General features: G+C 40.8%; 1 protein-coding gene across 14 annotated transcripts in view; it reads left to right on the top strand.

The window, feature by feature from the left end:
- Positions 1-23,380, top strand: part of MEGF11 (multiple EGF like domains 11) — a 277,366-nt gene that overhangs the window by 95,561 nt on the left and 158,425 nt on the right. For all 14 annotated transcript variants that reach the window (XR_010475229.1, XM_065075966.1, XM_065075957.1 and 11 more), the window contains one exon: positions 11,493-11,585. Coding sequence is in view for 13 of the 14 variants with exons in the window: in XM_065075966.1 (XP_064932038.1) it covers positions 11,493-11,585 (93 nt within the window). In the remaining variant the exon portion in view is untranslated. The remainder of the gene's footprint in view (positions 1-11,492; positions 11,586-23,380) is intronic.

Below are 23,380 nucleotides of genomic sequence, written 5' to 3'. Positions count from 1 at the left end.
CTACATGAGCCTGCCATAACGAATCATAGAATCATTTGGGTTGGGAGAAACCCTCAAGATCATTGAGTCCAACTGTTCCCCCACCCCTGGCACTGCCCCATGTCCCTGAGAACCTCATCTCCACGTCTGTCCAACCCCTCCAGGAATGGTGACTCCACCACTGCCCTGGGCAGCCTGTTCCAATGCCCGACAGCCCTGTGGGGAAGAAATTGTTCCCTAGATCCAACCTCAACCTCCCCTGGTGCAACTTGAGGCCGTTTCCTCTCATCCTGTCAGTTGCTACTATGCAATACTGTACCAACTTAGTTGGGTTTATTGATGTTGATTTCTTAAATGCTGGGTAATACATAGGAACGACTTTACAGGTGGGAGTTTAAAGAGGTTGTAGTTCCCCTCACTCCCGATCAGCTTTGTCTGGTGTGGCATGTATTCCATGCCTCATGGTAGAATAAAGATATATTCTTCCATGGATTTCCAATTGCATTTGCAACTGCAACCATTTCTGGTGATTGTGTGATAGCCCAGAAAAATAGGCCAGCTGCTCTGTGGCTAAATGCAAACAGATAGTACTCTGTTATGAAACAAGTCTTCAAAATTTGTAGTAAGTGATCACATATGGTAAAATACAAAAATACTTACAACTCTGAAGCGTAAATCATTTAGACCAAAGTGTAAAAAATATTGAGATGCCATATTTTGCAGAAGATCACTGTGGGACTCCAGAAGAGAAGTAACAAGTTCTTATTGCAATGATACTTTTGCATCAGGAGCCTGGACTCCCAAGGTGTTGAACGCTACCATTTCCATCAACTTGGCTGAGAACTGTGGATATGCACCATTTCTAAGTAGTGTTAACACCTCAACAATAAAGTGTCAGCTGTTGCTGTTGAAGTAGCAACTGATCTGCAGACTGAGTTGTGCTTTCATATGGACATACTAGTGCTTTCTGCAGCTTTATATAGCAAAGCACCTTCCTGAGACATTTGCATGAGTTAGCTCAGTGAAGTGGGTGATAGTGAAGCAAAATGGCACAAATTCTTCATGGGGGAAAAAAAACCAAAACACTACGATAGGGCAAAATGGCGAGTAGGAGTGAACTAAAGGTGCCCAAAGTGCACGTGATGGCAGTTTCAGGTTTGCAATAGTCACTTGATGAATCGGTGCTCATTTTTGGTTCCCTAACTGTTCTCGGTGAAAGAAGACAATGTCAGCTGATGGCTTGAAAAGCATCTGTTAACACTTCACTCTCTAGTGCAGTGCAAGAGTATCAATCAAATATCAAAAAGACTAATCAGAGACAGAGCTTTTCTAACCAGCCACGGCTGCTTCCTCGAGAACCAGATACTCCGTGACTATTTACACAGACATTCTCTTTTTCTTTCTGTTAGAGGATTAGAGCATTCAACTTCATATTTGTGTTTTGTTGCGCATGCCTTTCACTTTAATAAAGGTGTTTTAAGGCTCCTCAGAGAAATTTTGTGTGAAACTTCAGTCCATTGCAGATTTGATCACAAAATATTTTTGCATGATTTATCTCAAGCTCAGTGTTTCTAACATAGGTTTAACAAACCTATGATCTAACATAGGTCTAACATAGGTTTAGCAAACCTCACTTACTCTAATGCAGTAAGTCAAGACATATTTTCAGCCTATTTAATCCCAAAGCTTTTCTTCTTTTTATCAAGATTTTTTTCCTTACTGAATACTATGATTTACTTTTATTACTGTAATGCCCAGAAATCCGTGTGCAAAACCACTAAAAGAGAGCCTTACTTGAAAAAGGTTACAACTTAAGTATGTAAATCGACTTGAATAAAGACATTTTTTCTGATTAATATTAAGAAACTGTGTATGAAACATGTGATAAACATACTTGTAAATAAATTAAACCTGATATTCGGTGTAGCAAGCAACAAAAGGCAGATTTTGGTTAGAGCAGCGTGGTGCATGTCACTGTGATCACAACATCTGCATTCACAGGTGTCATGTTTTAGGAAAATCTGCAATTTAAACATAATTCTTTTTAAAAAATTATGAAAAGCATCCAAAATGATCTCTTTTTTTCCACCAAATACTATGTAATAGTTTTGTTTATGTAAATGCTATTTGGCGTTTACCTTCCAGCAAAAGGCAGACATCTTCCATAGTTTCTGACAGCGTGGGTGAAATTTTTTATTTCCAACTCTCTTTTTCTATTTTCAGGCAACAGTGTGAATCACAGGAACTGCAAAGTACATTTTACCATGTCTCATTAGTAGAAAGTTTCTCTAGGCACTTAGATATTCCGAAGAAATTGGACTTGATCCTGAATCAGCTGGCTTCCCGCAAGCTGGACTTGGTTATAGAAAGTTTAAACTAGTGGCTTCAGATGAGAGTCAGCACCCGTAATTATAAAATAACTTGTTTCCTGGGGTCTTTTTTTTGCAGTTCTTTTCAGTAAGCTGTTCTGAAACACATTCCTATGGTTCCTTTTGAAATGTGAGAGAAGTGAAAAGTGTCTGCATTTAAATATTCCATCCCCGGTTGGTGCAGCTTGCACATTAACACGATCTTCAAACAGACTTTAATTCTCTCCTCGGTTTCAGCAGGGTGACCTTCCTTTACATTTTGTGACTCGATGTTTAATGGAAACAGAAATGCGTTGGTGCTCTAGGGCCGGTGCCATCTAATAGCCCGGCCCCAGCGACAGGTTGGCCCTTAGAAGTTTGTCCATATTCATCCTATTTTGGTGAGAAACAAAGAAAATATTTTTGTTAGATTGGCTTGATGAGATTTGGAATAAGAATGAAGAAAAGTTTTGTTTGAAAAATCAATAGTTTATTCAATGTGCTACAGGACTCAAATTTATCTAGGAGAATCGGGGTAATTTAGTTTTATTGGGTGTTGCATTGCTCAGCAAAGATAGCCAGGAGTATCATGCAGTCCAGATGCCTTCATCTATCTACTTTTCATCTTTTAGGAACAACATTTTTGATGCACCCATCCTCAATCTTACACACAGCACATACTCTGGGCCTGTGAGAATCAATCAGCAGTGGAGCTGTGTCATTTACTGACAGAAAATGGAATTTTCTTGGCATGAGACCCACAATTCAGGGCAAGTCAGTAATCAGAGAACTACGGACATGTAGGAACGCTACCAGAGCCAAAAATAAATATTTCACAGGAACAGTAATACGATGGAATTTGTACACAAAGAAATTCGCTTAATGCTGTAAGTGGGTAACTAGCAAAATACGCAAGTGCTGTAATTTTGAGGTGATTTCTAGAGAACAAGGCGAGATGACTTAGTTATTTTACCAGACTCTTTAGGCCAAACTCCTGTGCATGTCTCTCTTCCTGTCTGCGACAGCACCTCTGAGAATCTTGCCCTTGTTGTAAGGGTTTGGTTTGGTGGTTTGTTTGTGTTTGGTTTGTTTTTTTGTTTTTGTCTTTGTTTCTTTTTCATTGCAGTTCATTTGCATTGACATTATCCTACATGCTTCCTCTATCGCTGCTTAAATGGTACTGCTACTTAGCCAGTGTTGGAACACATACATTCTTGATCTGTTTGAGTGATACAGTCATAGTAAGACAGCAGATGTAGCTGTGATATGAACAAGGCAGTGGTAACGTACCAGTGAAATGTCTACAGTGAGAAATGCCATCCCACACCTGCTTGGCTTCACACAGCTCTGCCATGTGTGATACGAGTGTTACCTGTTCATTCCCCCAGCAGCCTGTCGAGTGTGGTTTGACACTCCCTGCCACCACAGGTCCTTTGGTGGATCACGTTACGTTTGCTCTTCTTCAGGTAGGTTTGGCTGCTTCTCCATAGGTTGGCAGGAAAGCTGGAAGGACCAGGGATCTTAGGTACGAATTTCTCTGTTCCCCAGCCTGCCGAGAATTTGATTCCCTCAGGCAACAAAAAGAAATCCTGTAAGGTTAAGAACAAAATGATTGGGGAATACTTCCCCTGGTTTTTGTTACAAGATAATTTGCTTTTTCCCTCTTCTCTCCTCAAAAAACCTGGAGCCTGCTGCTGGCAAATACAGCCTGGTGGAGTGAGGTCTGCTAGATTGTATGCAGAGAATGAAACACAATGTGTAAGAGTAAATGTTAATATTTCTACATTACTTAGAGAAAAATAGTAGTGCCTTTTCTAAAGGTGCAATATAAAGCACAATTTGCAGACAAATTGTCATTAAGTTTGCTGGCTGGATGAATCAAGTTCCAGTAGAAAATTAACTAGTGAAAATGTATTTTCTACAAATTGCTAGAAAGTGTTGGTCAATTTGCTAAAATGGAAGGAGTGGGCAGAGGGCACAGGAGGGGAAACACTTTCCTGGGTCATAGATTCTGCTCTGCTGATTCAGGATCTCTCTTAACCTCATTAACAGTTTGAACTAGTGATAATGATTGTTTTGAACCCTGCAGTGAGGAAACGGGAAATCGTTTACCAGAAAAAGTTAAATGCTGAAATTATCCCAGAGAATAATATTGTATTAGAACATTGATCAGCAGAATTGATCTCAGCATAAGTCTTTCCTCTCAACATGGCAGAACGCAATGATTATTTCTAGTTGAAGCAGTGGCAGAAAATACATAAAATCAGTTGCAGGCCTTGAACGATCAACAACTATCAATATTTAGCTGATCTCCAGATAGTTCTCTGTGGTCTCAGCTTCACTTTCTGTGATGGCAGTCAGAAAGATTGAGCCTTAGAGAATGTAAGTGGTTTAGGAATGTGACATGTTAGAGTGGTGGGGATTTCAGCTGATGGTGGAATTTCTCTCTTTGTCCCCCAGAACAAGCCCAGGTGTGTGGATCTCCTGATCCTTACAGAGCACTGGGGGTCAGCAAGAGACCTCCCTGTGGGGACTGTCACCTCTGACCTTGGACTGAGGCCTTCCCCTCATACGTGACGTTAACCATGGATCTGTTGAAGTCGGGCATTAGACAGATACTGTGTCTAGTTCTTAACTCCCTCGTGCCCTAGCACTAATTCCTCATGCTGGAGCTTGGCTGTGATTTATCTACAGACTAATGAATTAGTGCTGCTTTTACCCAGCCTTGTAACCTGTCCACTTTGCAGGGCTGATGCACTTCAGTGCTCAGAGTCCTGCAACGCCTTCCCAAAATTCCCTTTTTGTGCTTTGAAATACTGCAGAGTTCTTCAGTTATTCGCCCAGCCAAAGACACAAAGCAGTTCGGCTTACTGACCCCAGTTCTGTTCCTCTGACATTTGCTGCTACAAGGAGGACGCTTTTCAGCTCTCATTCAGACATTATTAAATGCTGAGTACTGTCTCCCATTCCTTCTCTCTTCCAGAGCTGATGAAGCCAATGGGGCTTCAAAATGACACAGAGAGTCTGTTAAATATGTGACTCCCTTCGACCTCTCCTTTTGCAGGGCTCTAACCTTCTCCTCTATTACTGTCACTGGTGCTATTTTATGGTCACCGATGCGATGCCATTCCTGCCTCAGGGATATGCTGCTCCAGCTCAGCACCAACCAGATTGCAAGCCCAAAAAATGTCCCTCCATTCTTGCTTTTCTCAGGACATGTAGAAAATGTGATAGTCTCTTATCTTCCATGACCTTCCCCGAACAGTTTACTTCCCCAGCCAGTCCCTGGAGTAAGATGATAGATTGCATTATGGACCAAAGATCCCCCTCAGTGCCAGATCCTCCAGTAACTGCTGACCGTGAGGGTTCCTCCTGTGAGGGGCCTGAAACCCTGAGCTCTGGCTGGAATTGCCCCAGGACTTGTACCCTGGTCTGTGTGCTCTGCGTGGGACACTCAGCTATGACAAGAGTGTGGGAGTCCCTGTACTCACCTGCTCATTAGTCACCAGAGCCCCAGATTGCCATTTATCTGGTTACAGAAATCTGAGCTGAAACTATCATAGATTTTATGCTTATTAACAAATCTTCACCTGCTAGTGATTCATATAGGGATTTACTGATATTTTGTCAGTGATGACACTGACATATGTCAGATTCTGCTCCGGGGAGAAGACAAAATCCCCAAAATATATCTCTTCTTTTACTTGAGATGTTCCCAAGTCTCTCTGGCATAGCCCACTCCCTGAGCTTTGGCAGGGTGTCAGGACTGAGGATAATACAACCTGGCTGCTCTCTGGAACAGATCAATGGCTCACTAAGGCAACGGTCAGGGACTGCTCCTGTCCCAGGAGACAAAAAGGACCATTGGTCCTGTTCTGATCGCATCGATGCATAGTCTCTAATTCCAAATCTGACAAAAAATGCGGCGGAATTGCACCCATTTTTGTTATATGATCTGTATCAGTCTCATCTTCCCTTTGCTCACATGAATCTCCTTGGTTTTGTACTGTTTTTATTATTACTTTCATTGGATACCAAGAGGAAGATGAAAAATAAGGGATGCCATACACTGAAACAATAAATTCCTCAAAGCCTGAGCAGACTTTGATATCTCTTCATATCTCCATCTATTAAAGCTGCTAAAGCTGCTAAACCCTGCATTAAAGTGCTTTCCAAGGTGATAAATTAATGGATGTATCCTGAGTGATGACCACAGAAATAGACATTAAGCAATGCAAAGAACTATTATCCCACTTCATTGAAACAATTATGCAGAAAACCACCTAATCAGCATGATTCCTGACAGAAAGGCAGTGATTTAGGGAGGGAATCTTCCGTTCCACAAATAAGCAATAATCTAAGAATAAAGAAAACCTACCTACATGCATTAGCTCTAGTCATCTTTCTTTTACTATCAAGCCTCCCTTTTCTGAGCACATTTGAGGAGAACCCAGCCAAAAGCTGACTACAGGCTTATCTAATGAGGCCAATATCGTAGACTCAGCACAACCTGGATTTGGGCCAGCACATTAAGATGGAAACACCAGAGTGGCCCTGAGTGAATAGAATCCTAATGGAAAAGGGGCAAGCATCTTTTTCATCTTTTTTTGTCTTCTTTGACCTTTCTGCATTATCTGAAACCACTGGCCATGAGATAACTGCTATTTCACATGACCAAATGATTCTTTCCTCTAAAAGTGGCGTGGAGGGCTGGAGGAATGTGCTAAAATGGCCCAAATTGTTCCAGAGATGCACATTAAATAGTGGAAAAAAACACTAGTTTTACCATTAAATTTCTGCTTTATGTAGCCCAACAACTATTGAGCATGGGGCAAACTGGTTAGATGATCTGAGGTTAAAATACCAACATCATATAAAAAAGTGCAGGTCTGCTTTTGGTTCACAGCAAGAAAATTAAACTGGTCTGAGTTTGGGTGAAAACAGTGTATAGTGAAGAAAAACTGGCAGAGACTGCCTAAGGTAGTGTGGACAAAATGCAAATATTTTGAAGAACTTGCACTCACGGGGCAGCGTCCTTTAGCCACATGTGCAGTCAGAATAGAGCGGCTCGTTCTGTGTAGTTCTGGTAGAGACCTTGAATGTCTCGTTGTGTCTGTGCTCTCATAGAGTAGCATCTGTATCTTCATTTAGCAATGTTTTCCATTATGATATTGTTTGTACGTTTATTTATGTTTTCCGTCACCTCCTGGCTGCGCTGCCATCCCTGGGCAGAGCGCCCGCAGAACCCAGGAAACTGGAATTTATACAGAACGGCTCGTCAGCGGCTCACGCTGCTATGAATGAGTGCAGTTCATCGAGCCCCTTCTCTGCTTTCTATGCTGGGTTCCTTCAGACTTTGTAATTATCCTGATCTTTGTTTTGAAGGTATTTTGCTTGTCTGGCACAACAAAGTCCCACTGAAACGGGAGGGAGGTCGAACTTGGGGCAGTGGCTGGAAATCCCGCTGGGTTCAAAGGGCCCCTACAAATGTCACCACGTTCCATCGCAAGCAAAAGACGTGGGTTTTTTGACTCTGCCTATTGTGAAATAAATACACAAGTTATATTTTTGGACAAGCTAACAACACTTTACCAAGCTAAATCACTCCATCGTTATTCTCCTAGAATGAAACTCTTCTCTAAACGCACTTTCCCCTCGAGGAAAGAGGCTGAGAAGGTGGTTGTTGCAGGTCTTAGTTACTTTGCTTAATAGATACAAGAAGTCAATATGTTGGTAATGGGATATAACAGCGCATAAACCAGCGCAGTACAGCAGGGTAAACCCGGCACAGTCCTGGTTGGGATCCACACAGAGGAATACAGCAGCAAGGAAACCAGAGCAACTCCATACCTTTGTAGATAGGAGGCACGGGGAACCCACTTAGTATATCTAAGTTCAGATTCAGGACAATTAAAAAATAAGTGCTAGTGTTAGAGACATATATGCAGCCATTTCAGGTGTGAAAAGAGCTTAATCTTTAGGTCTGTTTCCCAGAGGATTGACCTTATATGTTACAAAAAGCACTGTTTTTAATTATAAAGTAAGTGATAAGCATCAAATGAATTGCTACAGAAGCCCTTTGTTGACTTTATTCCGTGATAAGGAGCAGTTGCTGTGTGACCTTGAATACGGCCAAATAACTCATGCCAAACGCATTGCTACAAAGATGGCATTTTGGCAGGTCTTTGATGTAGGTCATTTTATTACCAGCCTGAATCAAACTACAAACTGATCTTAAACTCATGCCAAGAATGCTAATAATAAACTGATCAATGGGGTGCTGGATTGTTCAGGAGAATTGGCCGAGGGAAAATGCGGACATAAAAAGTCTGGAATTCCAAAGGTTGAGCTGCTTGGGCTATTATACTGGGAGAAATTATATTCCTTGCATTAGTACAAGTTTTCTTTACCCCAGGGGCCTTTACCTGAGTGTTGAACAGGACAGTGTCAGAAAGTATATACTTATCTTTATTTTTCTTGACCTTTATGTGCAAGTAATTTTTATAGTTCCATTAACTAGTAAGATCATTTGCAAACCACTGTTCAAAGTATATTATGAAGAATGCCTTGGGGACCATTGTATCCTATTATGTTGAATGTTAATAGAATGAAAAATTAATTTAAACTCTAAAGATTAGAACAAGGCAAGACCTCCTTTTTATAGGGGAAATTTGAAATTTTATTTGCTATGGTAAAACTTTAGAGTAGTATCCTACTGTGACCTTTATATGGACCTTTGTAGGACTGATTCAAATCAGACAATACAGGAAGCTGATGGAATAAAATGGCTTATATTAAAGCTTCCCCTTTAAAAAAGGGGGGATTTCTGTGACCCCCACATATGGGATTAGTCCTGTGTAATTTCACAGCTTTAAATAACTCTATGCTAGCGAGCTCATAGCTGCTTGTTTAGCAAGTTAATAAACCAGATCTGAGAGAACTCACAGTTCCAAGCGGTGTCTTACCTTACTTGACTCTTTAATCGCTCATTAAACATTGTCATCTTCCGCTATGTGGGACTTCAAAACACCTAAAAAAAAAAGATGCGGTTCTCTATGGTACATTTTTATGTTTTACATACCACTGATCACTTGGGAATGAGGAATAATATCTTGAGACTCACATCTAAGTCTCGCATAGCTCTCTCCTCCCTAGGGACTGGAGCATTTCTACAGAAGTCAGTAAACTTTATTAGCTTCATTAGTGATTATTATTTCATATTTATGTTAGCGTAGTTAAGGTGTGATATATTTGTATGGCTAAATCAACTGCATTTAGACTGGTAATGCGTAGGAGTTTTGTTATCTGGAAGAGCAAAGAAATATTCCACCATTGATCTTCTTGCTCACAAATTGTGCCTTGAGCTGGGAACCTGGCCTAGTCGAAAGGATTTAAAAGTTGCATATTTTACATGTGAGAATGATTTATTGTTGTAAGTGTCCATACAGGGAACAGAAAAATCTCAGTTTTGATTTCCATACCTCTTATAAAAATAATATGTGTTTTATTAATGAGAAACGTGGTTTTAGATAAAACCATACAGTGCAGAATTTTCTAAGTATCCCTACCTCACCATATCGTATATCTTCTAGTACACTGCACTTTTAATAACAAATCAGAAGTTTGTGGCTGTTCTGGATGTGAACTTCTTGTCACAGATAACTAGCCAGCTTTGAATGATTGCATGAAGGCATGTATTGCTCTATTGAAAAATCCTGTTTTCCTAATACCCTGCCTTGAACTCCATCTCACAGCTGTAGCCTAGGAGGCCTCACTGTCTTCAGAATCCCTAACTCAAGAAAAATAGATGTGCAGAAGATTAGGACAATTAGTGACTAGAGAATTAGCTATCAATATTTCATGCCCCCTGCAATACTGTCTAAACACAAGATATGAAATAAGAATAAATTGCACTTCTGACATGTAGCGAACCAGGAAAGGAAATGACTAATCCAGAAAGATCTTGTGGTTGTTATAACGAGGTGGCGTTCTAATCAGGGGTTTTCAGTACAGCAGCACGAAACTACTTCCCAAATCAGCTTTACTGGCCTTGTTTTATACAGGAATGAAATAATCTTTGTCTTGGAAAAGGTCTTTTGTAAACCAGCTTCAGCGAGCTCTTAAGTAAACACAAATATAAAAACACAGGATATACAAACACAGGTTATATATGATATATATTATATATATGTATATATATATTAATATAATGATATCGTTGCCACTACATCACATTCGTTGATAAATCACACATGTTAGTCTACATGGAAATTATATGTTCGAACTTAAACATCCAGTCTGAATCACTGAGAAGCTGAGTTTTTGGTGATGTCCTTGGCAGTAAAATGGAAATAAGGCAGGAGGCAGTCAAGTTCAGCCTTTAATGTAGTTATTCAGTATTGTCCAAGATTTTTTGTGTGCGATGAGCATACTGGCATATGGGAAAGTAAGTCAGACACCAAAACAGCACAGGAGAAAAAAAGTCTTGAAACCATGAGCTGCTCCTGCTCAGGGAGAAGAAAAGGAGTTTCTGCCATGTACATCTCTAGTCAGCTGGGAAGTAACACACTAAAACCGGCCAGTTTTTCATTGTTTGAATGCTAAGGATATTGGACTTTCAATAATCCAACAGTGGACAAATAAGATATGGAACACTGTAGTTACGGAAAACTTGACAGCCTTGAAAAGAAAAGGCTGCACATAGAGCTGCTGCATCATGTAGTAAAATTATTTCTTTTCCTTGAGCTATTTTTTACACCTCTGTTTTGGATCTTAATATACTTTCAAAACTGAGCCCCATTTCATCCTATGAAGAGTAGCAACTGGAGTACAATGGAAGAAGCTGGTACTCTGTAATACAATAATAATAAGTGTCAGTTTGCTAAAAATGTTGTTATGAAGCAAAACTGCTAAGCAAAGTGATTTCTGGTGTTACGGTTTTTCATTACAAAGAGCTGAAGTGACAAACGAGTTTATTGCTGTCAAGAGACCTATATTTTATTTTGGTCTCTTAGTATTAATTAAATATTGCAAGTAATTTTTGTATGGGTGTTTGCTTTGTTTAATATTTTTTGAACAAAATATTGCTCTTGAAGGCATAGTTCAGTGTATGTTTACCAACCACTTAATGTGTTTCCAATGCCCTGTATTGTTTGTTCCTAACAGCACTGTGCACAGAGGAGTGTGTGCATGGGAGGTGCGTTTCTCCTGACACTTGTCACTGCGAACCAGGATGGGGAGGCACCGATTGCTCGAGTGGTGAGTAAAGATTACAAAAATGTGATAAATATACATGCCGCTCTTAGCAAAAAAAAAGGCCTGACATAAAGCAGTGACCTTAGAACCTGGATGCTTTAAGTGGAAAAATGAAGGTTGTCTGTTGGTTATTTTGCAACAATATGTGATAATACCCCATCCTATGATAATGACTTTCACCTTTTTTTGCTCGTTTTTACAAAGAAATGTTAAATGCAGTGGAGGATGCTCTTAATGCTTTCGGTCCTCGTATTAGGATACTGGTATAGATAATACAGCTCTACTATGATTTCTTTCTCTCTTTAATCTTTAATACAATGTATTGTTCATTAAATACTTAGTGAGCACTTGGAGTTGTTTGGAAAGCACTGGTTTTAGACACAGTCCTTGTCCTGTTGAAGCCCGTGGGAGTTTTGCCATTGACTCTTCACACAGCCCAGATTCTACCATCTGACTTGAAATCCACTCCTTAAATTAAATGGTAGAGGTGGGAGTTCTGCATCTTTTCCTAGGAAGCTAATTCTCACTTGAGGCTTTCAATTCTTTCAACTGGGGAAGCTCTCTATGTCAGACACTCTTAATTGGTAATGATAAGTTTGAGTCCATGTTATTGGTTCATGCTGGAATGGAACAGCCAGCGTTCTTCCCAGGACAAACATCAGAGATGTTCTGCAACACAGGGCCAATCCGTTATTGGCAGAATGGATATAAACTTGTTAACTGGAGTCTATTTGTGTGTCAGGCAAGTAAATAAAGCTGCATCGAGAAGGATGCTGTGAGTCATTTACTGAATGAGCGTTTCATTTTGCCTTTACTTCCTTCCTCCTAGATTGATTGGGGTCTTAAAAAAGAGGCATCATTACCAGGCAAAAAGATAACAGAAAAGGGATCTATAAAGGGAGACATTGGAACAGAGTTCAATGTGACTGGGAACAAACACCTCCAGAGCCTGAGGTCGATGGGCAGACTGGTCTCTGGCCCAGTTATTGGTGTTTTGTCGGCAGCTTTGCTGATTTCTCCTCAGATACAGCAGAAAAGGCAACGGACTGAGCAGGGAGGAAGGACAGAAGGAAAGGCCAAAGCTTTGGGGCCTGATGCAACCTTGCCTGACATGGAGGCAATGGAAAAACTGGGCAGTATAACATACTGAATACCTCTCTATAACAATATTTTTTAGAAGAGAAATAGTATTTTCAGTTGTAAAAACTGTAGAGAATCTCAGGAGATCATTTTATCCTTTGGTTATTCTTAGTAACAGATATTTTAACCTAACAGCCAGTGAGTATTTATACAGTGCATGTGCACTTGGAGAAGTTAAAAATAATAATGATATTTTAAAAATACTGTGACAACATGGACACACACATAGAGATGTATACATTTTTACACACATGATCCATGGAAAGGATAAGATGTCAGGGCACAGAATGGTCTCATGGGCTAAAACTACCCAGTGACTCTTATTAAACTGCACTCCTCTTGCAAGTGAAGATAAAAGGAAAAGAGGGTTTTTCCTATATTGAATATTTAGCTTTTAAAAGTAATTAGGAATATTAAAGCACTGACAATGATTGAGATAGAAACATTATTCATAACTTTTATTTCCGCACTGGGCAGCAATCCAGTATATTTCATTTATGAGGTTTCAGCGGTGGGAAGAGAAGAGTTAGCCAATTCCTAAATTAAATATGCCCTGTTAACGTTTATAAATGATAGCCCAGGATTAGCTTTAAAATTTAAGCTTTCATTTTATTAATATAATTAGTGTGTTTGCTGGACTATAGTGCCCGTTGTCTTTCATTCCATTTGTTATCAGCTGGACAACATGAATTCCTGTCCCAAGGTCTGCTCTCACAAGCATTGTCCAGTGTAATGCTTGTAAGTGTGAACAGCCCCCGAGAAATCAGCTTTTCCTGCAGCCGCGAGCGCTGCTCACCTTTATGCTTCACACTGGAATTTGGATGACTGGTCTCTTTATTGTTGGGAGAATTTATTGAAATTAAAAGGTACAGAACAGATATCAGTGAATCCACTAGAGTTGTTATTCTGTTTCCAGGAGAGAAGCTGGGAGCCTTTGCCTGGCTGAGGTTAACTGGGATTTTCAGATACATTGGTGATCTACGTATTGAGTCACGTACTGTTAGCCGGGAGTTATCTGGAAAACATTTTTCACTTCTACTGCAATAATGTATTACCTGTTCTTACTTTCTCCCTGTTCCTTCATTCACGTTGGGCAGCTGCTGTGCAGGTTACATGTTTGCAATGACAACTGTGAATTGTTGGGCGTTTGTGAACAGCTGCCCCTTGGGCTGTGCTCTGCACAAACTGAAGCCATTGGTGGGATGTGCGGCTCCCGTGGGGCCACAGGACTTTCTATTTGGTCCTCGGTGATTTTGTTAAATCACAGGCATATTGCTTTTAGTGTTGGCCGTTTGAAATTATTTTACTGGGAAAGGGACTGCAAGGCAAAACACCTCTTTTAAATTTAGAAAATCTCACAGGAGCTGTTTCCTGAAAACCGTGTTGAGAAGTGGAGCCTACCTGAGACTGGGGGTCATCTGTTACCATTTACTTGGAAAAGTTCTGGGGACACTTGCTCCTTTGGAGGCGGTATTTCAACACCCTGCAGATGAGACCATCATAGCTTTCTAAAAGTTATATCTAACTTTCATTTGGTTTGATGGGTGAAATGCAACCCTAAGCAGAGCTCCAGCACAAGTTCCAAGTGTCGCTTTGAAACCAGAAGTCAGATCCAAATGTTTCTCTTTTTTTGGTGCGTCACAAAGACTGCCTGTGCCAGGAGGGAGTGGGAATTCCAACACTGAGCACAAATTTCCTATGGGGGGCAAGGTTTTGGTGTTAATGCAGTTTCCCAGTGTTACCATTCTCCCTTGGCTAGAATATTCTCAGTTTAATCTTTTGAATAGTTACAGCTACAGTCTGTGGTCATCCAAACAGTTTAATCATCTTTCTCAGACTTTGTTTCATGCTTTCCTAAAACTCACCCTTTACAACAACAGTCACAAAACTTGCTGTTCAGTGCGGCCTCCCCCTGACTAATCATGGTACGTGTTAGAGTTCATCTGTTGTCAAGGTTAAAATCACTTCAGATGAATTGCTAAACAATTATAAAAAACCCTGTGCCATATTCAGCTCTGCATGCCTCTATACCTGTCTTTTACTGCATGCTGGTGGACATCTGTCGTTGCCCGCAGGCTCAGCCTTGATTTCATGCTATAAAGCTGCAATATATTAGGACTTGATTACCATAACAATAAAAAGAGAAGTAATGAGGTATTAACTAAAGAAGCTCTTGAATAAAATGTTTTCAAGGTTTTAATGATGCTAAAAATGAAAAGGAAAAGTCTTTTAAAAAAACCCCATAGCTTTTCCCTTTCCTTTTAACTTGTTCTACTAAAATCATGCCCATTTTGTCCATGCAATCTGCACTGTTGTCTTTTTAAATACAAAGGAAAATCGCAAATGCTCTGTGTGAACCTACCTGCTCACCTGTCCAATTATTTCAAAGCAATTAACTTCAAACAGTATGATATACTGGCTGGAGGTTCTGGTAGGAATATAATTGACTGTTGGTGGTTCCCTGGCCTCTTCTGGGTCTCGAGAACAACCATCTGTATTTACAAGCCGTTCGGCCCCACTCCAGCAAAGCACTTAAGCAGATCCTTCACTTGACACACGAGTAGGACTTTTCATCTGCTTTAAGTTAAGCAAGTGTTTAAGGATGTTGCTGAATCAATTTTGAAGAAAAAGCTAAAAAGACCTCAGTGAAATCTAAACAAGCTTCTCATTGGATTCATCAGGCCTACAAGGTGATCTTTCTTTAAAAATGCTCAAACTCATCAGACAATGTTTTTTAAGACCATTTTTACTCTCATGAGCATTTTTCATTGCATGGAGGTTAACAAAAATTTTTGTGGTTAGAAGGGGATTCACAAAACAGTGGACAACAGGCAGGAAAAAGAAAGTTCAGGGCAAGAGCCCTGAATTAAAAGCAAGAACCCTCCAAAATTGTGTGTGTGCCAGTTTGAGAAATTACAAAGGAAGCAAACACAGAGGTCGTAATGAAAAAAATAAAGTGGTTTTGAAAATGTTTGCTTTGCTATTAGTTTCAGGAGAAAATTTAGTACTTGCCCGAAGTGTAATTAAAGAGATGTTGGTACAATAATGCCAAACCATCTTTCTTCATGTGATGTCACCTGGGGAGAGAGATGATAATATTGCTGTCTGGCATAGGCTGATGGGTAATGTACACATATGGATAATGTGGTTTCCTTTGGAAAGGATGTTTTGTACAAACTGTCATTAAGAACAAGAGCATATTTCATCTTTATCTCTTTGTCAAAAATAGCCAAGGTCAGAACAACCGGCAAGTGTAACATCACAGCAAGATCATGCTTGTAGGGTACAGCCCTAGAGCAGCTGGAGTGCTTCAGTTCTGAGACCAGTGATGAATGAGGGCTGCAGGTACTTTGCTAAATCTGAAAGGGGACAAGCTATGGAAAGCAACAGTAGATATCTCAGGAGAAAAACAGAGTCTTTTAAAGTGAGTCTGTGGTATTTTTCAGGCTTGATTTTGGCTTCCGTGTTCTCAAAATACTTTGAACTATTTCCAAAGAAGAAATCAAGTTCAAAGGAAAGATTTCTGGTTTGTGAATAAAGGCTCAGCCAAAATTTAGTCTAATGTCAGGGACTGATCTACTGGAATCATTAGCTTATTTTTTTTTGTCCTCAGGTGTTTAGGACAGGATTGACTGGGAAACCACCAAGATCCACCAAAGAGGTGCCAAAGTGCAAAACCTCCACTGTGCTGTTCTCACCTGTTAGTGGCCACTACTTAGATTCAGTCCCTGAAGGACAACTGTCTGTCTTTCTTGTATGGGAATTTGACAATGCTGTGGGTTTTATCACAGTGACTGTTGTGTCTAAGTGCCAAATGAGGTAACAGAACCAAGCACAATGTTTCTGCTTCTCCCAAATCCCATGTATTTAATTTGCCACTCCAACTGTTGAGTTAGGTGCAGTTTCTAGAGATCTCTTTAAACCTGAGAAACTTCAGTTTGCATCCAGGCTTAATTAATGCTTTAGCTGAAACAGAATTTCATAACCATAGCATGTGGATGTTAAAGTTTAATATACTTTTCATTTAAGCCAAGCTCAAATTGCACCTTAATTTTGATGTGATTTGCAGACTCAGTGACAACTACATCATGCAAAGAGATGCAAATGTATAAAAACAAGCCCCAGCGAGGCTCATACAAGGATCTTTCCCTAGCAATTACAGGCTGCATTTGATTTCTGTCTCTTTCAGTTCTAACAACTTGCTCTTCCTTAAACATAAAAAATCTCCAGCTCCCTTCAACCACTGCTGAACCGGTGTAATCAGGTAAACAGCTTGTGTTTAATTTTTGCCTCTGCTGGATGTGAGCCCACGCACTTGGGCTGCCATACCCAGGTTTCATGTGTTAAGCAGCAGATCTTCATGGGCCCAGCCCACGCAGGACAGCCTGTAACCAGGGAATCAAAGTGTAAACACAAGCTGCTGTTCAGTGCAGTTAGTAGCACAGCAGCATGTCCTGTATATATTTTTACACAGATAATTTGGCTGCATTAAACTGGGCTAATCCATCATTTTTCATTCAGTGGGAATATTTTGTCTCTTGCTGAACCTGTTAATATCTGCTCAGTTATTTGTGGTGGTTTCTCCTTGATCTGTTAGAGATATGAAGTATCCTCTAAGATTCTGTGAGTTCTGGAGGTGCTGCAAGCTTATGGAAAGATACAACAGTTGTATTAACCGGGCTGAGCAAAAGGCAACAGTTAATTCTGAAGAAAAAGTAAAGTAGATCCAAGATTTACTTTGGGAAGAAATTTCTTTCTACACTTTTGTGTGATTCATCGATGATGAATAGATCAGTTGCCAGTTGTTCTAAGTCTTGTACTAAAGTGAGTGAAAAATACAAATTCAGCACCCTGTGTCCTTTTACTTCCCACCTCCACCGTCGTGTTCCCTGTCAGAGTGTGCGAAGGGACTTCCTTCCTCAAATCAGCTGGTCACATCTAACGCCAAGCTAGTGACAGGTTATTTCCCCCGCAGTCCCAGCCCTCCTTGGTGAATGTCTCTTCTGAATGATTTTGAAGCGTCGGTTGAGCTGACCTGACTCTGCTCCAGTCCCTGGGTTCTGCCTTCCAGGATGTGCTGCTGCTCTCAAGGCTTGGTCTAGCAATGTACTTCATGCATATGAATAGTCCTTTTCAAGTCAATAGCGAACAACTGATGTTATTTTAGATAAATGCTTAAGTCGTTATCTGAATGAGAACTTACGAGATGAGAGGGGAAATCAGGTTGATGAGGATATCATTTAGGGACCAAGAGTTATTGAGTATCCTGCAGGCAGCACAACAGCAGGTACTTCTTTCAGTGAACTAAAACCACCATCAGCTTCCCCAGAATCAAGAAAAAGAGGCGAAAGCTTAATGCCAGGTGTCCTGCAGAGAACATGATACATGGGTCAGTGATCTGAATATGCTCCGTAGTTCTAGACAGGGATGATGTTTTAACCCAGCACATAGGCGAGTGCCAGAAGACAGAGATGTGATAAGAAAACAATTTAGGTGTGCAGTGTAACAGGCCTCCAGCTGTCCAATAAGGATTTTTTAATTTTTTTTTTTAGTGTAAAATATTATCAGAATAAGTCTGCACAATTATATGTCATTATTACTATAGTACCACAGTCATCTCCTCTGTTGAAGCATTTGGTTCTTTCCATGTTTGGTGCTTTGGTTTAAGAGGTAAGCCCATAATGAGTTGCGTGCTGGAGTGAATATTCATATAAAATTCAGATGATCTGTTGAAACCGTGCTTCCCATTTATACCCAGAGTAGTAGCTGCTGAGGCTGCTGCATACTAAGAGTTTGTCTTCTAAACTGGCCTGAGGTGACAGCACCATTTTGTACTCGTTCTCTTTCTCTTGATATCGTCTTTCTGTGTTCCGTGTAACCAAATTATTAGGCAACTGTATATGCTGGATATCCCTGGAAGATCAGTCTGCTGGTACCCTGAATACAACACTGAATTCTTGCTGAAAACCAAGAAGGGAAGCTGTGGGCAAACCTTGTTGTGTGAAACCTGTCATGAGGGCAGTACGTCAGGGACTAAACCTTCCAAAGGGAGTATGAAAAGACATTTAGATTTCAGAGAAGAGAGGTGGGTGTGGATTTATGGGAGCAGGCAGGGATATACGTGGAAGTTCTCTACCAAAGCAAGACCATGGTGTTGATGAGGTTTTGAAACTGAGAGTACAGCGTGACCCGCCCTCCCAAAGCTGAGCCCCACTGAACCTGGAGCACACCTGCCACATCTGGAAATGAACTTTATAATGTAGCTCTTCTATTTTCTGGGGAATGGCTTGATGGTTGGCTAAAACTTTACAGTTTAAGGATAATTTTCAGTAAATGAAACCATGGTTACTAGTACTGAATAGGCTGGATGCACTCCCATGCAGGTTTGATGTGGTTATGCAAGGGGGAATTTGGCTCACACACATGTTCCCTTGGCTGCCGAACCAGTGAGAGCAGAGGAGACTTCATCGAAAGGCAGCGTATGTGTGACGAGTTGCTAGTTTTATTAATTTCACTGAGGTTTTTCTCACTTTAGACAGGGTAATAGCTATAAAAGAAAGAACCTACTAAAATATGCTTTTTAATGAACTGAATTGCTGATGCTAAATTTCATTGCTGGAGCATCTTGCAATAATTTGGCTTTAAATGTGCACTATACACATGAACAGACTTTAGATCAATTTAGAAGTACCCTTGGTATAATTTTATGGCCTGGTCACCAAGGAGCTGTCGCTTGGAGAAAAGAGCAGAATTCCCTCTCCCAAAAAGTAGGTGAAAATCTCAGATGTGGACATGCACTGGAAAGTATTCCCGGGGTTTTCGCTTGCTGACAAACAGATCAAGCAGTACAGTGTCCTTGGGAAAGCTTCCGAACCACCTGTCTCTGTGTTTGGCACGGTGGGGTGTTCCAGGGAATGCCTGGAGAGGGCAGAGCTCAGCTCGCTGCCCAGCGTTAAGGCATCAGAAAATCCCCCGGGAGCTATTGCAGGCACCTGAACCTGGAGTAGCTCTGACTTTTTCTGCGTTACGAATAACTGTCTCCACAGACGTCTGCTACGGCTGGGAAAAGCCCTACTGCCCCATTCAGGGTTTTTTCGAAGATGCTATTCTTCCCATTACAACACAATTTAATGAGCAGTGATGAAAGGTTGAAATGAAAAAGAGAAATGAAAGGTTTCATTCAGAAATAAGACTTGACATTTCCCTCAGGCCCCCAGCAGGTAAAATTTGTTAGAAAATAGCATTCATTCATCACCTAGCGTTAGATACAAGGCTTCTCATGTACTGATACCCGCGAGCTGGGGCAGGGCCAGGAAATTCATTTGAACAGCATCAGTGAGCATGGCCGAGCACGGGAGGAAAGGTTGCAGGAACAAACCATGTAGAGATGCATCTTTTCCTGATAGTGAGTGTTTCTTTGCTCAGCTGTAAATTCCAATGTCTATCACAAAGATACTAAAATACTTTATTTCAAAAAAAATAGCAGCTGGGTATATTTCAGCTATATTTTGGCTGCTCTACTGAACAGCTTTCTGAAATAAAATCCATATCATTCCTATCTCCTCCCTCCCTGTGCCTTCTCACTGACCTGATGGTTACGTAGGCAGTGTTTTGCTAAAGGAAAGTGTTACATGCTAAATTTTTTCCTCAGAATTCACCCTGATTTTGTGTGATCATAGATAAGCCTCCACAAGGTGAGGAGTCCTTATGTCTTTTTTTATTTCCGTGGCGCTGAGTGTATTCATCATGTGGATGAGGTGGGCCTGTACTGGAGCTGAAAAAGGGCAGCAGATTGCAGTGGAGCTGGTTCCGAGCTCAGCCATCAATTAATATCTTTGCTAAAGATGAGTGAGGTGATGTGCGGCTGGCCTTGGTGTGTTGGGTGGGTTGTACTTAAAATACAGCTTGGAGGCAGCTTTACTAACTTTAGAGATGTGATGATCAGATCTGCAGAAGATCATGCAGAAGTGATGCGACATGACAGTTTAAAGTGAGAGGCCGATAACGCCGGTTTACTCCATTGCCTAATGGCAATGCCTATATGACAGTATATTGAATCCTTCTGTCATTTATGGTTTTAAAAGTTCTTTCCATGTCAGTAAAATATTTGTGTATGAATAAGAGACCTCTTTTAGAGCAAAACCGAGAGATGAGTTTGCCATTGTACAGGTAAACTCAGGTGAAAAAATTCTTCGGAGTGTCTTTTTACCACAGCCTCACAATCACTTGCATTTCTAGTAACTTCTCAGTGCCAAGAGTAGGCCATGATGACCTTCAATCACTCTGTGTAAAATGTGAAAGTTTCAGAGAGTATTCTTCCTTGTTTTACTCAGCGTTTGTGCTATTGGAAGTGTGATAGCATACCTTCGAAGTGAAGTATTTTCAGAAAAAATTGCTCTGAGAAGTCCTGTTCTCATGAAAATCCTTCCTAGACCCTTCAAATGATACCCTGACACTTATTTGTAGTCCTTATAAAATGCTGAAAAAGAGTTTGCCACAGAAGCAGATATCTCATCTCCCCGGTAAAATGAATGTTTGTTGACACAGCTTGTCTGCCTCAGTGGTGGGGAGAGAAATAATGAAATAGCAGAGGACTCACCAAATGCAGACCCGAGTGTAAACCCAGGGTTTGGCAGGACGGAGTCTTCTCACCACTGCGCGCAGGTGAGCGCTTCGCTCTGCCTGATCATCTGCACCTGGCAGGGAATCTGGGGGACTCATAGTTATCTGTTAAAAAAACATATAATATGAGGAAATGTGTTGTGACCAAAGGAAATAAATGAGCAGATGGTGTGTAGCATCCTACCTGACACTCCAGAGGAGACTGTTGTAGCGCAACCACCCATTACAAACATACAGTCATTAGGAGAGGCCAGATCCAAGAAGAGCCAGGGGAAGGTGATATGCATGGAAGCAAGGAATAGAAAGCAGTGCAAAAGGAAGATTGAGACATGACAGAGGAGGGATTTGGAGGGGAAAATGGGAAAATAAGCAAGGTGAGATGGCAGCCAGAAGCAGCTGGGTGTGGGAAAGGAGCTCAGTGTGCAGATAACTGGACTTGAGACAGCGAATAGCTGCATTTAGATGTTTTGCAAAATGAACACACTGCTTCATGCAGTGCTTCATGCACTAAGAATTTCACACTTGTGAGCAGACAGTTACTGGCTGATTCTACCAAGTAGAAATTACAGATTTTGTCAAAATAAGAAAGTGAAGTGGAAGGAGAGGGGATAGAATGGTGGTGGGTGATGCCACAACCAGGTCAGTGAGGGTGAAGGTGACAATGAATTTGAGAAGACAAAGGGAACGGCAATGATAAAGGAAATGCAAACTTCAGCACGCCAGGAATTGTCTCAAATGGCTGAAGCCAAGATGCTGAAAGAACATCTTTTTATCATGCAAACAGTTTAAAAAGTGAGAAATAATCTAATGCTCACAAACCAGTGGTGATAACCTGACAGAAGAAGGATTTACAGGTGAAGCGCTCTGGATGAAGTGGCATTTGTCTTTTTTGGTGCCGGCAAAGAACCCCATGTAAGTGTTTATGAAGTGATGTAAACATCTATTCTATAGTAGTCATCAGCACTATAGCTTCAATAAACACTGTTCAATGTTTAACGTGGTGTATTGAAGAGGGATGATGGAAGTTATAGTGCATTCAGCTGTCAAAAATGCCTTTTCTTGGCCTGGAAGGGTAGTGCAAGGAAAGAAAGTGCAATTTGCAATAGTCAGTTTTTATTTTGTCACTTACAAAAGAAGAAGCAGAAATTCTGCATAATATGGAAAATTTCTACAGTCAAGAGTTCACTTGTATTGGTGTACTGATGAAAACACTTGACACCTTCAATTTTAACCCTTTTTTTTATACCATTTGATTGTCTTGAATGTGTGGTCTGTATCAAGCACATCCTCCAGTCATTTCTTTACAGCTCAAAAAGACTTGACTTGGTGCAGAGAAACTGCAGCATTTTATTTATTAAACATGCCTGTGTTAACCCAGCAGAATACGTGAAAGTTGGGGAGTGAAAATGAGAGGTGAAGAGCCCTGAATCTCATTGACAAAAGCGTGAAGGCCATTTGCCAGGGAAGCCGGGAATAGACCCAAGTGTCACAGATATGTCTGTGTCTTTGCAATGGCAAGAACTCATGAAATACGAGTGGTGACCTAAAAGACAAGTAGAATCAGATAACAAAAATGCACGTTGAGTTTCTGGGTTGTGGAGTAAAATAGAAAGAGATCTACTGCTAAACGTAGACATGTTTGAAGAACTGTAGGGACTTCATTGCAGAAAGTTGGAAAAGGGAGAGTATGTGAGAAAGTTTCCCATCCACAGCTACTTTGTAATAGTAAGTTTTAACCACTTTGATAGCTTTGGTGTGTGTTGTGCAAGAAGGATTTAGGCCCCATTAGCAACAACAGTAAACGCCAGATAGAGATGATGTGTGTGTTATTACTGAGAGTATTTCATATCAGGAAGATCTTTGTGGGCATCAACCAGAAAGAAGAGAGATAAAACACTCGTTCTTTGATCTCGGAGGGTGGTCATTCAACAAAAAAGTCTCTGCGGTTCATCATTTTCAATAGGTTTTCTGCCTCTCGTACAGTGCCTATTCATGCAAAGGCCAGAGACAGTGAGGCTATAGAAGCCCTGTCCAGA

Source organism: Columba livia, chromosome 11 (genome assembly GCF_036013475.1).
Source record: "Columba livia isolate bColLiv1 breed racing homer chromosome 11, bColLiv1.pat.W.v2, whole genome shotgun sequence".
In the NCBI taxonomy this organism is placed as follows: Eukaryota; Metazoa; Chordata; class Aves; order Columbiformes; family Columbidae; genus Columba; species Columba livia.
Note: the sequence above shows the minus strand (reverse complement) of the source record. Positions and strands in the feature narration are given on the sequence as shown.